Consider the following 16,688-nt stretch of genomic DNA (forward strand, 5'->3'; position numbering starts at 1 on the left):
GACTCAATGCCCACCTGCTCCACGCACACAAGCAGACCTGCACAAACACACACGCGCGCAGAGCTACACACACACACACACACACACACACACACACACACACACACACACACACACACACACACACACACACACACACACACACACACACACACACACACCTCTCCTTTTAGCACCCTCTGTTTTTCCATCCCTTTACCTCCCCCTTTCTCTTTCTTATCTCTTCGTCTCCTCTTCATCTTTCCCGTATCTCTTTCTACACCTTCTGAATATGTCACTTGGAAACAGGAGACACATTTATTTCCATGACAGAATTCAAAAGTCATTTTGGACTGACCAATGGAGATGGTTTCAAATGCATGCCACTTAAAAGTTACATGTCACAAAATGTCGATTTGAGATATTTTGGTCATCAGAGCAACCTTGAGGGAATCTTATTTGAGTCAGAAAAGGATGTTCATATGATAAGGAAGATATACAAAACCTTGTAGAGAGCATATCCAACTGACTATCTATTAGAAACAAATATTAACTATTGGAACCAAGACTTCAAAATAACTGATGTTGGCAGTTTTATTTAATTAGGCAAGTCAGTTAAGAGCAAATTCTTATTTCCGATGACGACCTACCCTGGCCAAATCCGGACCGCGCTAGGCCAATTGTGCGCCTCTCTATGGGACTCCCAATCACGGCCGGATGTAATACAGCCTGGAATTGAACCAGGATGTCTATATTGACACCTCAAGCACTAAGATGCAGTGCCTTTGACCACTGCGCCACTCGGGAGCCCAAAGTTGGAGCATAACTAACGAAATTACAGTTTACAAAAATGTATGCTTAATCCAGTATCAACTAACGTATAGAATGTATTATAGAAGAGACAAAATTCACAAATTCTACAGCACAACGGCAGAGTCATGTCTTAAGTGTAAAACAAATAATGACTCAATAATCCGTGCTTTCTGGGAATGCTATAAAGTCCTGAAGCTGTGGGCGGAGCTAGAAAGTTGGCCGCCAGAAGCATCACAATGTAAACATACTTTTAATCCGTCTGTCTGCATATTTCAAGACCCGATGGGCTGGACGATTCTCTTCTCATCACTCATCTTGAAAACATTTATACTAAAAACGTGGAAATCAATCTATTCGCCATCATTAACACAATGGACAAATCAAATGATTTATTATTTAAATATTGAAAGTGTGTTGGCTATGGAGAGAAACAAAATGGTAAAGTTTCAGGCCACGCGGTGGAAAGTGAGATGGGGGTGTGGGTTAGGGTTAGGGTTAGGGTTAGGGTTAGGGTATGTATGATGTTGCTGTTTGTATGTGTATGTTTTGTGTTGTTTTTTGTTTTTTTATCTATAAAATCGTAGAAAAAAAACTAACGTCACTTCCTCCTCCTCTCTCTACTTCTCTACTCTTACGACATGCTTTCCGTCACATTTGATTCACAGGTGTTAATAACAAGCATGAGAGTGATACGAAACCAAGACTATCACTGAAACAACTAGCTTTTCATGTAAGGAATGATATAACAACTACACAAGTGTAGATCATTGAAGTGGGAACTGTACATTTAATAAAACATATGATCGATCACTCTCTCTTTCCCTCACCCCAGTTGAGAGGTGAATTGTAAACTTGTCTCGTTGTTAAATCTGTCCCAGCCAATCGGGCGTTTCCTTTTCACTGGTGGCCTTATTTAACTGGCCAATTAGGCTCCTGATTCAGTCTGTTGTTGGGGTGTGGTGACCTCTGCCCCGCCCAGCACGACACAATTACCCATGAGCCACAGAAGCACGACGGAGTCGGAGAGCAGCCAAGGAGCCGGCCAAACCAAGATAATGGAGAGATGCATCATGCATGAAAACACATACTGTATACACGCACACGCACGCGCACACACACACACACACACACACACACACACACACACACACACACACACACACACACACTGTGACATGCATGGACGCACTCACATGCACCACACACAAATGTACCGCACACAAACACACTAATAAATTCAGAGTCACGGATGAAGAGTTTACTGAAGGAGAACAGGAACAGGGGATCAATGGACAGGGGGAAGGAGCGGGAGAATTTAGCAGAGGAGAAAGGTCACACACACACACACACACACACTCAAATACAATTTGATTTGATTTGTATTTGATTTGATCTCTATTAAGAGAGGGGTCCTGAGTATTGCTCACGTGTTCAGCCGGCCAATAGAGAAGGACTTGTTGATTGTACATGAAGCACCATTTAACCCTGCTTCTCTATGTCTCTATGGCTACTCCATTGGGACAGCAGGGAACAGGGATAGGAATAGGGAACAGCAGTAAAAAGATAGCGAATGCCTGCTTCCCAAATGGCACCCTATTCCCTATATAGTGCAGTGCACTATATTGGGAATTGGGTTCCATTTGGGACGTATCGAACATGCAGTGGGCAGGTGGGTGGTTGGGGTCTGGAAGTCAATACCCATCCATTCATATGTATCCCTAGAACTTAGTGTCTTCCCTGCCTGTCCCGAACCCACCCATTGTCACCTTCCTGGCTAGCTACAAGTGGCTCCCTGACACCTTCCCACACACATAGGATCACATGCACACTCACGTATAATTTTTTTTTGTTGTTGTTTATTCGCCAGGGACAATGTCCAACAAAACATACGTCTCAGAGTCGGAGAACGGAAGTGTCCGTTGCACCAGTTTTAGCTGACAATCCCAGGACATGGGGAACATCTAAACAGAGATCAGGACGTTCAGACATATACATGCACACACGGACACACACCCGACAACGATACACGCGCACGCATGCATGTACGCGCAAGCACCCACACACGTTTTATTTTACTATACCTGTGGGGATCAAACTATTTATTCCCATTCTAAATCCTATTTCAACCCTAACCCTTAAACCAAACTCTAACCTAATTCTAACCCTAACCCTAATTTCAACTCTAAACCTAACCCCCAAAATAACATTGTTCCTTGTGGGGACTGGCGAAATGTCCCCACTTGTCCAAATTTGACTTGTTCTACTCTCCCTGCGAGAATGTCTGATCCAACCACACAAGGGTAGGAAAACCAAAACAAAAAAAAACACACTATTTCTCAGGCCTGTGTTGTGAAGCGTCCCTCCGGCTCCCTAATGCATGATAATGCACTTTTTCTCTCCAGCTGCACTCGGGCTTTCCGGAGGAATACAGCGGGAACGATCATCAGCCACGCTCCGTTACTCCAAATCATTCACGGCACGGCTTTAAGAACACATCGCTCGCTAATACCCTGCCACCCCTGGGGCTGGCCGTCAACCACTGCAGCTACTGCACTGAACTGCCTCGACCGGTGTGGAGAGAGAGAGAGAGAGAGAGAGAGAGAGAGAAAGAGAGAGAGAGAGAGAGAGGAGGGAGTGATGGAGGGAGGGAGGGAGGGAGAGAGAGAGAGCGAGAGAGAGAGAGAGGGAGGGTGGGAGGGAGGGAGGGAGGGAGGGAGAGGGAGGGAGGGAGGGAGGGAGGGAGGGAGGGAGGGAGGGAGAGAGAGAGAGAGAGAGAGAGAGAGAGAGAGAGAGAGAGAGAGAGAGAGAGATCTCTAAAGAAATACAGAGAGACAAGGGGAGAGGGAAGAGAAGGAGAGAAGAGGATAAGGAGACATAGGGAGGGCAATGCGAGAGGACGTCCTAAGGCTTGGCCTGGAGCCAAAAGCCCCCCCCCCCTCTCCGATCTCTCTTTTATTTTAATCTGAGAAATTGGTGCCCAGCAGCGTTTGGGGCTGAGGCTATTTGGGGGGTTGATTGGGTCCTGTTTGTGGCCCACAGTGAGTTTGCTTTGCTCACAGCAAACTACCAGGGGAGGGCTGGGCAGCAGTGGTGAAGTTGGAGGTTTGTCTGGAAACCACATTCTTCTCTCCGCCACTCCTCTCTCCACTCTCGGGCCAATTCAGAGGCGAGGATGGAGTGGGGCCGATGCGATTTAGAGATTTAGATGATTCATAGGATAGCACACCAGGGCCAAGGCAGCGGTTAGGGGGCGGGGTTATACCTGATGCAGAGCTCTGCATTCTACACGGCACCCTATTCCCTATGTTGTGCCCTGTAGGGATCTGGTCAAAAGTATTGCATTACATTGGGAATAGGATGCTGTTTGGGACGTAGCCAGGCTTTTTCGTTTCGAACTATGACGGGAGGCAAAGGAAGCCCACTTTCATTTGCCAGGCGAGAGGATGTCAACAGAATTTGCCCCGAGGTTTGAGTTGAGCCAGAGGTGATATTAAAATAGCCGTGTGGACACGGGGGTTGTAATAAAAATGGGACGCCAAAACCCCAGTGTGTGCATGCGTGTCGGTTCATGTGTCTGTGCGTAACTGTGCGTGTTGGCCGGAATCCAATTAAATCGGCATGGGCAGTGAGTTGCCGAAACAAACACCGCTTCCCTGGTCACCCTGGAAAGCAGCCAATTAGCAGGCTGCCTGATCAAACGAGCCTGGTGGCCTCGCCCCGCCCGCGCGACACCACTCTACTCACTAACGAGCTCACTCAGCTAGTAGTGTCAACGAGAGAGGGGGGGGGGTGAAAATGAATGACAGATGGGAGAGAGACACAGAGGGAGAAATACAACTGAAAGAAAGAGGTAGAGTGAAGAGCGAAGATCCAATAGAGTGAAAAAGGCCAGGGAACCTGGGAAATAGGCAACTCTATATAGCCTCAAAATCCCGGCACCTGTTATTTGAGTTGTCCTATGCCGGGAGAGAGTAGTGGGGGGGCAGAAAAGAGAGGGAGAAAGTGAGCATGGCAGAGAAGAGAGGCCTTGGTCAGGGCTACAGTGGAGTTTATCCAGGCACGCTACAGGAGGAGGGGAGAGGTTGGGATTAGTTCCACCTTGGGAGGCAATGAGGATGAAAAAGGTGGGGAAGTGGGAGGAGGAGGAGGATGAGAGAGAGAGAGAGAGAGAGAGAAAGAGACGGAGAACGAGTGTGTGTTTCTCCCTCTGTGTGTGTGTGTGTGTGTGTGTGTGTGTGTGTGTGTGTGTGTGTGTGTGTGTGTGTGTGTGTGTGTGTGTGTGTGGCAAAGTGCCAGGCAGGGCCAAAGCCAGGGTTAACAGGCAGGGAAAGAAAGAATGTGAAAGAGGGATAGAGAGAGAGAGAGAGAGAGCAGAGAGAGAGAGAGAGAGAGAGAGAGAGAGAGAGCAGAGAGAGAGAGAGAGAGAGAGAGAGAGCAGAGAGAGAGAGAGAGAGAGAGAGAGAGAGCGAGAGAGAGAGAGCAGAGCGAGAGAGAGAGAGAGAGAGAGAGAGAGAGAGAGAGAGAGAGAGAGCAGAGAGCAGAGAGAGAGACAGAGCAGAGCGAGAGGTCCACAGCCGGTAAAAACAGGATAGACAAGGAAGAAAAGAAAAGAAGAAAGAGAGGTGACCCACAGAGAGAGAGAAATGGAGCGGCGGCACAACGGAGGGTGAGAAGCAGTGAGCAAACTATGGCGGAAGGAAATACAGAACGCAGATGGGGAAAGGAAGAGAAGGAGGGAGAGAGAGAGAAATGAAAAGGAAACAGAGAGAAGGATACAGAAAGGAAAGAAATTACAGGTGTCTAAAGTCTTCCCAAGGACTCCCGGAGGACTGGGTGCAGAAGGCAGATGGCCCTGTTTCTTAGGCATTCAGCTCACTGTTCTACTGTAGGGCAGCGGCCAGGAGGTGCCACAAGCTTAAATGCATCTCTGCCAGACTCGGGACAGCACAGGAACACAGCTCGAGACAGGGCACTGCTTCTCGATACTAATGCTGAATCGAGCGGCCCGATCACTAGAAATAGACTTCGATTTCGGATGTTGGAAAAGGTCCTGAAAAAAGTCGATTACATGCCTTCCTCTGCGGACACAAAAAGAATGCTACTGTCCAGCACGGGCCGCGAACTCACGACGCTCTGAGTCGAAGAGCGCTAGTCAGACTCCTGTGCTCCAGCAGTTCACAGAGCTCTTAACTAGCCGTGAGAATACTAATACTGATGATGCCTAATGGTAATGGAACGTCATTTTTGTTTTGTTTTTTGTTGTTGTTTGTGTGTGTGTGTGTGTGTGTGTGTGTGTGTGTGTGTGTGTGTGTGTGTGTGTGTGTGTGTGTGTGTGTGTGTGTGTGTGAGGAGGGTGTGTTTGTGTGTGTTTGTTCACTAGCACCATGTCACTTGCCTCATGTCCTACATCTCCAAGTCTTTGTCCAACATCCCCTGACCCCTGACCTCTATAACCCATTGTTCTTTCTCTCATATTCACTGTTACCCCTTTTCTCTTACACAGTATACAGTGTACTCTATCCCCTGTCCCTTATACCTTGTCCATTCTCTCTCTACCCTAAGCTTTTGTCCAACTTCCCCTTGTCCCACTATTGTCTCCCATCCTCTACTTACCTCTCCCCCGTCCCCTCTCTCTCACCCAGTCCCAGCCTGCTAGGCTGATAAACCTGTACGAGGCAATGCCTCGACACAGATGGAGAGAGAGGGGGGGGGGGGGCTTATACTCTCTCCTCCACCCCCAACAGCCTCCACCCTACAGCCCCACCCACCCCCTTCCACCCTCCAGCCCTATGCCTGGAAAGAGAGAGCCCTGTCTCTGCCTGCCTGAGGGGCCTGTGTTGTGTGGGTGTGGGACGGTGCAAGGCCGCCTGGGCCCTGCTCCAAAGCCTGGATTTCCATGTGAGACTGTGGCTGCCGACAATAACCCCGGATCCTGGTCCAGTCAGCACAGGAGAGGAGCTTCACGACTGCACCACCACAAGCTACTGCCAGCTCTACGGCTCAGCCCAAGCCCCAGTCACAGCCACAACCGGGACAGATGGCAGCAGTGGAGGAGACAGAGAGGGGGAGAGGGAGGGAGAACGAAAGCGAGAGAGAGACAGCGAGAGAAAGAGAGCGATAGAGAGTGAGGGAGTGTGTATGTGTGTATGCCTGTGTGCATGTGCATGTGTATGTTTTTGAGAGATAGAGAGAGAGAGAGAGAGAAAGAGAGAGAGAGAGATGGAGAGAGAAATAGAGAGAGAGAGCGAGAGAATGGAGCGAGAATGGCGAGAGAACAGACAGTAAAGCTCTTGTCCCTGTCCAAGTGTGACGTAAAGCCAATAGAGTAGTGCCAGAATGGACAAACAGGATGAGCCACAACATGGGAGGCAGTGAGGCCGCAAAGCATGACGGGACAACAAGAGTGACTGGGACATTAATATCTGCCCAAGTACTACCTTGAACATTCATCAACCTAAATCAAATCTAATCTCATTTTATTTGTCACATGCACAGAATATAACAGTAATTTCACTTTACTGTGAAATGCTTACTTATAAGCCCTTAACCAACAACGCAGTTTTAAGAAAATACAACAACAACAACAAAAACTCAATAAACCGGCCATACTGTTTTGCACCAATCGTAAGGGCAAGTTCCATTTGAAAGAAGATATGGTTGATAAGCAGTTTTTTGGCACAGATTGTGGCCAATATAAGGGCCACGGTTCCTGTTTTCGGTAACACTTTATTTGGACAGTCCATCTGTAGATGCTCTACAGACTATCTACTAACCCTAGCCCTAGCCCTTAACTCTAACCATTATTCTAAACCTAACCTTAACCATAACCTTAGAAAGCAGTTAGCTCTCACCGTTACAGAAGGGAAATTCGAACTATCCAAATCAAGTGGGTTTTCTTTACCAATCACCAATCCCTCCCCCTCTCACTCCCCTCCCTTCCCATCAGTGTACACAGCAGAGAGAGAGAGAAAAAAATGACTTAATCCTGTGCTAGTCAGTTGACATACTTGTCTCAGGGGCCTCCTGTAGCATGAGTGTTCTATTTACACCACCTCATGTCCGTGTCCCACATGGCACCCTATTCCCTATATAGTGCACTACTTTTGACCAGGGCCCATATTTTTTTAAATATATTTTTTACATTTTACCCCCTTTTTCCCCCCAATTTCGTATCCAATTGTTAGTAATTACTATTACTATTGCTCTCGTCAAAATAAGTGCACTATAAAGGGACTTGTGTGCCATTTGGGATTACAACCCGTCTCACACATCTGTCTGATACCTCCCTCTAAGATCCTGTGTGTCCCTGTGTGACCAATCACCAGCCTTTCTTCAGGCCCTCTCTCTAGACCAATCAGAGGGCTTTCTTCAGACCCTCTATCCAGGCAAAGATCCCTGTTAGCACCCCGTCTGCTGCTATTGGGATACAGAGGCTGAACATTCCTCTCTGAATGGAGAGTTGATTAGTTGCAATGCAGAATGACGCTTGACAGATATCACCCACAATAGACAAGGAAGTGCACCTAGTGACTGACGTAGGATCAGCTTTCCTCATGTCCTAGTAGATTTTAGCCATACAGGGGTAAAACATTTAAACCAACATACAGTGCCTTGCGAAAGTATTCGGCCCCTTGAACTTTGCAACCTTTTGCCACATTTCAGGCTTCAAACATAAAGATATAAAACTGTATTTTTTTGTGAAGAATCAACAACAAGTGGGACACAATCAAGAAGTGGAACGACAGTTATTGGATATTTCAAACTTTTTTAACAAATCAAAAACTGAAAAATTGGGCGTGCAAAATTATTCAGCCCCTTTACTTTCAGTGCAGCAAACTCTCTCCAGAAGTTCAGTGAGGATCTCTGAATGATCCAATGTTGACCTAAATGACTAATGATGATAAATACAATCCACCTGTGTGTAATCAAGCCTCTGTATAAATGCACCTGCACTGTGATAGTCTCAGAGGTCCGTTAAAAGCGCAGAGAGCATCATGAAGAACAAGGAACACACCAGGCAGGTCCGAGATACTGTTGTGAAGAAGTTTAAAGCCGGATTTGGACAAAAAGATTTCCCAAGCTTTAAACATCCCAAGGAGCACTGTGCAAGCGATAATATTTTAAATGGAAGGAGTATCAGACCACTGCAAATCTACCAAGACCTGGCCGTCCCTCTAAACTTTCAGCTCATACAAGGAGAAGACTGATCAGAGATGCAGCCAAGAGGCCCATGATCACTCTGGATGAACTGCAGAGATCTACAGCTGAGGTGGGAGACTCTGTCCATAGGACAACAATCAGTTGTATATTGCACAAATCTGGCCTTTATGGAAGAGTGGCAAGAAGAAAGCCATTTCTTAAAGATATCCATAAAAAGTGTTGTTTAAAGTTTGCCACAAGCCACCTGGGAGACACACCAAACATGTGGAAGAAGGTGCTCTGGTCAGATGAAACCAAAATTGAACTTTTTGGCAACAATGCAAAATGTTATGTTTGGCGTAAAAGCAACACAGCTCATCACCCTGAACACACCATCCCCACTGTCAAACATGGTGGTGGCAGCATCATGGTTTGGGCCTGCTGTTCTTCAGCAGGGACAGGGAAGATGTTTAAAATTGATGGGAAGATGGATGGAGCCAAATACAGGACCATTCTGGAAGAAACCCTGATGGAGTCTGCAAAAGACCTGAGACTGGGACGGAGATTTGTCTTCCAACAAGACAATGATCCAAAACATAAAGCAAAATCTACAATGGAATGGTTCAAAAATAAACATATCCAGGTGTTAGAATGGCCAAGTCAAAGTCCAGACCTGAATCCAATCGAGAATCTGTGGAAAGAACTGAAAACTGCTGTTCACAAATGCTCTCCATCCAACCTCACTGAGCTCGAGCTGTTTTGCAAGGAGGAATGGGAAAAAATGTCAGTCTCTCGATGTGCAAAACTGATAGAGACATACCCCAAGCGACTTACAGCTGTAATCGCAGCAAATGGTGGCGCTACAAAGTATTAACTTAAGGGGGCTGAATAATTTTGCACGCCCAATTTTTCAGTTTTTGATTTGTTAAAAAAGTTTGAAATATCCAATAAATGTCGTTCCACTTCATGATTGTGTCCCACTTGTTGTTGATTCTTCACAAAAAAATACAGTTTTATATCTTTATGTTTGAAGCCTGAAATGTGGCAAAAGGTCGCAAAGTTCAAGGGGGCCGAATACTTTCGCAAGGCACTGTAGGGTTACGAGCGACAAAATAATTGATACATGGAATAAGCTAACACTATCTAGGCAGGAAGCTATCTGAGAATATTGGTGCTATCAAACACGATTGCAACAAGAAGATTATATTATCAGACTATTGAACCATGGGTCCCATTGGTCCATGGTCAATGGCCTCGTCATTAGTCGCCGCCGAGTGACTCACCTCTAATGATGGACAGCTTGGCATTGACGTTGACCTCCCCCTCGCTGTTCTCCGCCACGCACTCGTAGATATTCTCATCCCGCGGTGCTCGTAGAGGCTGGATCCGAAGCACGGCTCCGGCGGCCTCATCGAACTCTATAGTCTTTGTCAGAGAGAATTTTGTAATGTTAGAGCTATCTGTTGCTGAGATAAAGACAACCTAACTATACTTCTAGAATAAGGCTCAACAACTCCAGGTATAGCGCCTAGGGACCCCTTCATTTCACATATACAGTACCAGTCAAAAGTATGGACTTTTGGGTTTTCTTTATTTTTACTATTTTCTACATTGTAGAATACTAGCTAAGACGTCAAAACTATGAAATAAGACATATGTAATCATGTAGTAAGCAAAAAAGTGTTAAAACAAATATATTTTAGATTTTATATTCTTCAAAGTAGCCACCATTTCCTTTGCACACTCTTGGAATTCTCTCAACCAGCTTCATGAGTTCTGGAATATGATATGGTCTGATTAACAATATAGGCCTACTGCCCAAACCTCATTCCTACAAAACTCTTTATGTGAGGTTAATGTAAAAAAAATCTGAGCAGTAGATCTCAGCTTGCTTTTTGACTGCGAAAGTGATCTTGACTCAGAAAAGGTTGATGACCACTGCTTTAAGACATGAAGGTCAGGCAACGCGGAACATTTTAAAGAACTTTGAAAGTTTCTTCAAGTGCAGTCACAAAAACCATGAAGCGCTATGATGAAACTAGATCTCATGAGGACTGCCACAGAAAAGGAAGACCCAGAGTTACCTCTGCTGCAGAGGATACGTTCATTAGAGTTACCAGCCTCAGAAATTGCAGCCCAAATAAATGCTTCACAGAGTTCAAGTAACAGACACATCTCAACATCAACTGTTCAGAGGAGACTGCATGAATCAGGCCTTTATGGTCGAATTTCTGCAAAGAAATAATAAGAAGAGACTTGATTGGACCAAGAAACATGAGCAATGGACATTAGACTTGTGGAAATCTGTCCTTTGGTTTGGTGAGTCTAAATTTGAAATGTTTGGTTCCAACCACTATGTCTTTGTGAGATGCAGAGTAGGGGAACGGATGATCTCCGCATGTGTGGTTCCCACCGTGAAGCATGGAGGAGGAGGTGTGATGATGTGTGGGTGCTTTGCTGGTGGCACTGTCAGTGATTTATTTAGAATTCAAGGCACACTTAACCAGCAGGGCTACCACAGCATTCTGCAGTGATACGCCATCCCATCTGGCTTGCGCTTAGTGGGACTATAATCTGTTTTTCAACAGGACAATGACCCACGTCACCTCCAGGCTGTGTAAGGGCTATTTGATCAAGAAGGAGAGTGATGGAGTGCTGCATCAGATGACCTGGTCTCCACAGTCACCCAACCTCAACCCAATTGAGATGGTTTGGGATGAGTTGGAACGCAGAGTGAAGGAAAAGCAGCCAACAAGGGCTCAGCATATGTGGGAACTCCTTCAAGACTATTGGAAAAGCATTCCACTTTTTTGGTTACTACTTGATTGTATATGTGTTATTTCATAGTTTTGATGTCTTAACTATTATTCTACAATGTAGAAAATAGTAAAACATGAAGAAAAACCCTTGAATGAGAAGGTGTGTACAAAATTTGGACTGGTACTGTATATATATTTTTTTGCTGCAAAGCTTCAAAATATGAGCCAGGACACCACTATGCTAGTCCAGAGTGTGCTCATATCAGAGTGTGCTCATATTGTACTCTTATGTTGCACTATATTGTACTCATATGTTGCACTATACCTGTAATTTCATCATTATATAAGGAAGAGGACAAACACATTGGATCGATACGGGTGACCGTGTAGAGTGACGTGCTGCTGTGCTTTTTGTCAGACGAAGGAAAAGTTCAGCGTCGAGCCGTGATGAATCTCAAGGCCATAACACTAATGAGGAACAGTAACTGTGACTGAGTGCACATCCCAGTCAATATCAAAGTAGAAAGCTGCTGGAGGGGGAACGCAACGATTTCTATCCTCCTTCGTAAAATGACTGTTTTAAAAGAAAGGAAATAGCCATCATTTGACCCAGAGTTCAATCGCTAGCTAAATAACCTTGGGTTTGGGTTTGTCTGTAGTACGCGGCGGGAGGAGAACGCAAAATGCTAAACAGCACGGGTTGGACTGATTTTGCCCTCCATGATGATATTTCACTGGCTTGTTTATCCATTTTCTTCATGCTCCTCTTTGTGCCAGGGTTCCATCTTCTCCCCTTCTTCTCTCCTTCCCAGCGCGCTGGCAGAGTGTGTGTGTGTGTGTTCTTCCCAGTGCTGGCAGAGTTGTAATGACACTTCTCTAATTCCCCTTTCTCTTATTCTTCATTGTGCTCCTCTTCAGGCCAGGGTTCCATCTTCTCCCCTCCTTCTCTCCATTCCCAGCGAGCTGGCAGCGTTGTTAATGTGAGCGTGTGTGTGTTCACTGAGAGAGGGTGTGTGTGTGTACATTGTCGGCGCGAGGAGCGAGTTTTAATTAAGGAAACACTGAGCGTCAATCACGACTTTAGAGCCGGCAACTGAGCCGAAGCAGGGACACACAACAAACAAACATCAGAAATAATGCAAAGCGTGCATAGGGGAATGTAGACCTGCAGCCGCCATTACTAGCCCCGAATGTTTCATTAAGCTAGTCATTCAAGTGTAAGAGGACAAGTAGAGTGTATTGGCACTGTGCAAAGTCATGTCACTCGACATGCGCTGATGTCTTATAATTGATGCCTGGTTAAATGCAAACTGTCTGTCATGACAACTGATTGTGAGGTAGTCTGTGTGTGCTAGTTCAAGGACAGTGGACGGAAATGATCCACCGAGCTCACCTTGGTGGAAACAGAAAAGTGATACATCCGTGTCAAATAAATCAATAGACGCGCTGCTCAGTTGGTAAGAGCACTCGCAACGCCAGGGTCGAGGGTTCAATTCCCGCTGGGGCTGCATATACCAAAATGTATGCACTCACTGTTGCTTTGGATAAAAACTTGGTATAGATTATGTGTATTCATATTTCCACACTATCTCCACAGCAGTGTAAGGTTACAAGCCTTTAATGTCTCACCTCAATGCGTTGGGAGTTGACCTTCTTCCCCTTCTTGTTCCAGCTCACCCGAGGCTTGGGGTCTCCCGTCGCCTGGCACACGAACGAGACCACGCCCCCGGATACACCGATCTGGTCGACGGGAACTTTAGTGAACCTTGGTGGCGCTGGAGACAGAGAGAGAGAGAGAGAGAGAGAGAGAGAGAGAGAGAGAGAGAGAGAGAGAGAGAGAGAGAGAGAGAGAGATAGAGACAGACAGAGAGGGAGAGAGATAGCGAGAGAGAGGGGGAGAGAGAGAGAGAGAGAGAGAGAGAGAGAGAGAGAGAAGAAGAGGGCATTAGAACAGATTTAAGAGAACTAAAGTGATGCAACAACAAGCTCCAGTGGAGATAACCCAATTCATTACGGGGCCAGTTGTAGCTGCAAATGAAGGTAATTACATTTCGAAAAGCTTGTGTGCACACACTTTCATTGTATGAGAAGATAATAAAGTCTTGAGTGGCCTTTGGAATTCCTCAATTTCGTCCGCTGTATAATGTCACGGTCAGACACACCCACTCCGTGTGCTGCAGAGAGAGCCTATGGAAAACGGCAGTCTGCAGACTGGAGAGGCGAGGGGAATCATGGGGCTTGGATGTATAGAGAGCTGGTGGAAGGAAGGGAAGCGAGCGGCCGTGCATCAACACAGAGGTAATTACACTACAGACAATGCACACCCTGACACGCTGACGCCAACATGAATAATTTAATGGAGCAATGAATAATAAAGTGCCCACAGAGAAGCTTCTGTCTTGATTTTATGCCCCCCCATACATAAACGCACACACGCACACACACGTTCACACGTCACCCCCTACTCACAGAGAGCCCATCCAAAACCCACACACGTCCCTCACTGGCTGAGCCAGGCGCACACACGCAAACGCCAACTGAAGAAAGGGATGGCGGGATAAGAGGATGACGAACATCCATACCAGGAAGGCCGAGTGCGTTCGTTGTTGGGCATTCGGCTGTGGGGGCTGACAGGGGCTTTAGGCAAGATACGAGAAGTCAGAGAACTCATTTGTTCTGCATTACAAATGAACTTAACACCTTGCTTCCCAGTTTTTAGAAGCTTTATTTTTTTTTTTCACCTAACATCCCTCACCTTCACTGTAAAAATTGAAATCAACAATAACACGTTCGTTACCTTCCTTATATTCTCTGATATTACCAGACTTGCTTGGGAGGACGGCGCTACTTTTTGAGTTTCTTCCCTCTTTTTCTGGTGGGTCGGGGGGGGGGGTCAGCTCTCACAACAACAAGCCGGGTAGAGGAAACTCTCTGGGGGAACTTGTTAACTCCGGGGCGTAGGGATGATGAAACGTGCGGAGCGCGTTCATGTGGATTAATAATTAACGGACCGTGGGCAGGCAGGCCCCCTCTCTCTTTACTCTCTCTCCTCTCCCTGGGCCCCTATAAACACACACGAAGGAGAGCTCTGCTGCATTTGATTAGGGACAGGAGAGAGAGAGCTGGAGAGAAAGAGGGAGGAGGGAGAGGGAGGGAGGGGGTGGGTGGGGGCTGGCTGGCTGGCTGGGAGGGAGGGAGGGAGGGAGACAAAAGGTGGATGAGTGGGTGGGGTAGAAAATGAAAATAGAGGCAGCAAGGGGTAGAGAGAAAGGGAGAGGGAGAAAGAGAGAGACGGTGGTTGAGGGAAGGGACTGAAAGAGAGGTCTCGAGATTGAGACAGAGAGAGAGAGAGACTGCCCGAGGACAGCAGAAGCGTGGCACAGAAAGTTCAACATACTCCAAAAGCAATCCCTATCACACAGACCTCCACGCTCCCTTCACAGACCTGTACATGAGTCGGGAAGAGTCCAATTGACACTCAGCGAAACGTGACCCCATCGGTCTTTGTTGTGGGGGACCAGTCTCTCTTGAGGTTCCCTACAATATTCCCAGGCCGGAATCCCAAATGGTCCCCTATACCTGAAATAGTGCACTACCTTTTGACCAGAACCTTACGGGCCCTGGTCAAAAGTAGTGCTCTAAGTTCTAAATAGGGTACCACACGTAATAGGGTACCATTCAAGATGCAGCTCCAGCGATGGGAGGCCGGCCAAGGTGTCCTCTATACGTGATGCGCGTCGCGGCTCAACAACAAACAATACAAATGACGTGATGGCGAGAGATGAAACGAGGCTCGGCGCAGGCTGATGACCCGTGGCAGCCTGCCAACGACGCCACAGAGAACATTACCGACAAGCGAGCCACAAGCCTTCTCCTATGGTACAGTAACACTGTCCACTGATGAAAGGAGCAAGAGATAAGATTGTGACATTTTCTTCCTTAGAAAAGAAGCAGAGGGGATTCACCTTTTCCCGGGCTATCTTGTCGGCCGGCGTCTTGACGAATTGATCCCTGTGACGGTCGAATGAGCAGACACGAAAATATTGACCGCAGAATCTTACTGGATCTCAGTGATTGTATCTTCCTTTGGCAAAAGCTACAGGTGGGTGGCTTGCAGCTGCATTTTGCGTAGCATCCCTCCACTATGCTCGCCTTAGAGAGTATGACTCCTGGGCCCGTATGAAAAAAAGAGAAGATCTAGGATCAGCATTTTAAGCCTTTTAAATCATAATACATGTGACTATATAAACAGGGGTAATTGATCCGCTTTTTGAATAGAAGAGATAGAGATATCTACATGGGCGAGCTGGGAGTGGCCTCTGTACTGGCCGGGTCCGGCTGGGTCCACAGGCCCAGTGCCCATTAGACCAGCCGGTCAATCACGAGCTTCCCTCTGATCTCTGCCATTAAATAATACTGTTGGATTCTGGCTTGAAATATACTTATTAATGTCACCATATTAGAACATATGAATTACTTTCTACGTATAGGAAAAGGACATGTTAGGGGTCAATGGGAACCTTGTGGTTCGAAAGTCACTGTGTGTGAGACAAGGGGACGTATGGAATGTTCATGGCCGTTCAAACATGTTATTGCAGAATATTGGTATTTCTAAGGAAGGAGGCGAATTGCAACAGTCTAGTTTCAGTTCCTAGTAGCCAAGTTTCCGTTTCAGTTTCAGTTCCTGGCAGGCCAGTTGCTGTTGAACTAGAGCAAGGAGGTGTGTGGAACTCAACTAGAGATAAGGTCAACAGTTGAAGGACCATGACAATACCAGTAAGAGGAACAGACTGAGTTCCTGCCTAGCAACAAACAAGGATTGTCTGTCTTAGACATGCAGGAGGTTACTCCGCCCAGTCGAAAGGCACCAACGTGTGCTTGTGTGACCTGTATGTTGTGCTTGCAGCTGAGGTACCCAGTGGGTTGAATACACCTGGTTTGAGTTTTTGCTCTGCTTGTTCAGAACCGAACAATACCAAAGGCACTCATGAGGTTCTC

At 46.6% G+C, this 16,688-nt stretch overlaps 1 protein-coding gene across 16 annotated transcripts in view; it reads right to left on the reverse strand.

Moving 5' to 3' along the window:
• The window catches only part of ptprsa (protein tyrosine phosphatase receptor type Sa), a 282,965-nt gene that overhangs the window by 125,551 nt on the left and 140,726 nt on the right, over positions 1-16,688 (reverse strand). For all 16 annotated transcript variants that reach the window (XM_090235173.1, XM_090235172.1, XM_090235167.1 and 13 more), the window contains 2 exons: positions 13,320-13,465; positions 10,215-10,356 (listed from right to left, as the gene is read on the reverse strand). In XM_090235173.1, coding sequence (XP_090091299.1) covers positions 10,215-10,356; positions 13,320-13,465 — 288 coding nt within the window. The remainder of the gene's footprint in view (positions 1-10,214; positions 10,357-13,319; positions 13,466-16,688) is intronic.

Source organism: Oncorhynchus mykiss, chromosome 5, assembly GCF_057628025.1.
Source record: "Oncorhynchus mykiss isolate SJ-2025 chromosome 5, ASM5762802v1, whole genome shotgun sequence".
Taxonomy (NCBI): domain Eukaryota; kingdom Metazoa; phylum Chordata; class Actinopteri; order Salmoniformes; family Salmonidae; genus Oncorhynchus; species Oncorhynchus mykiss.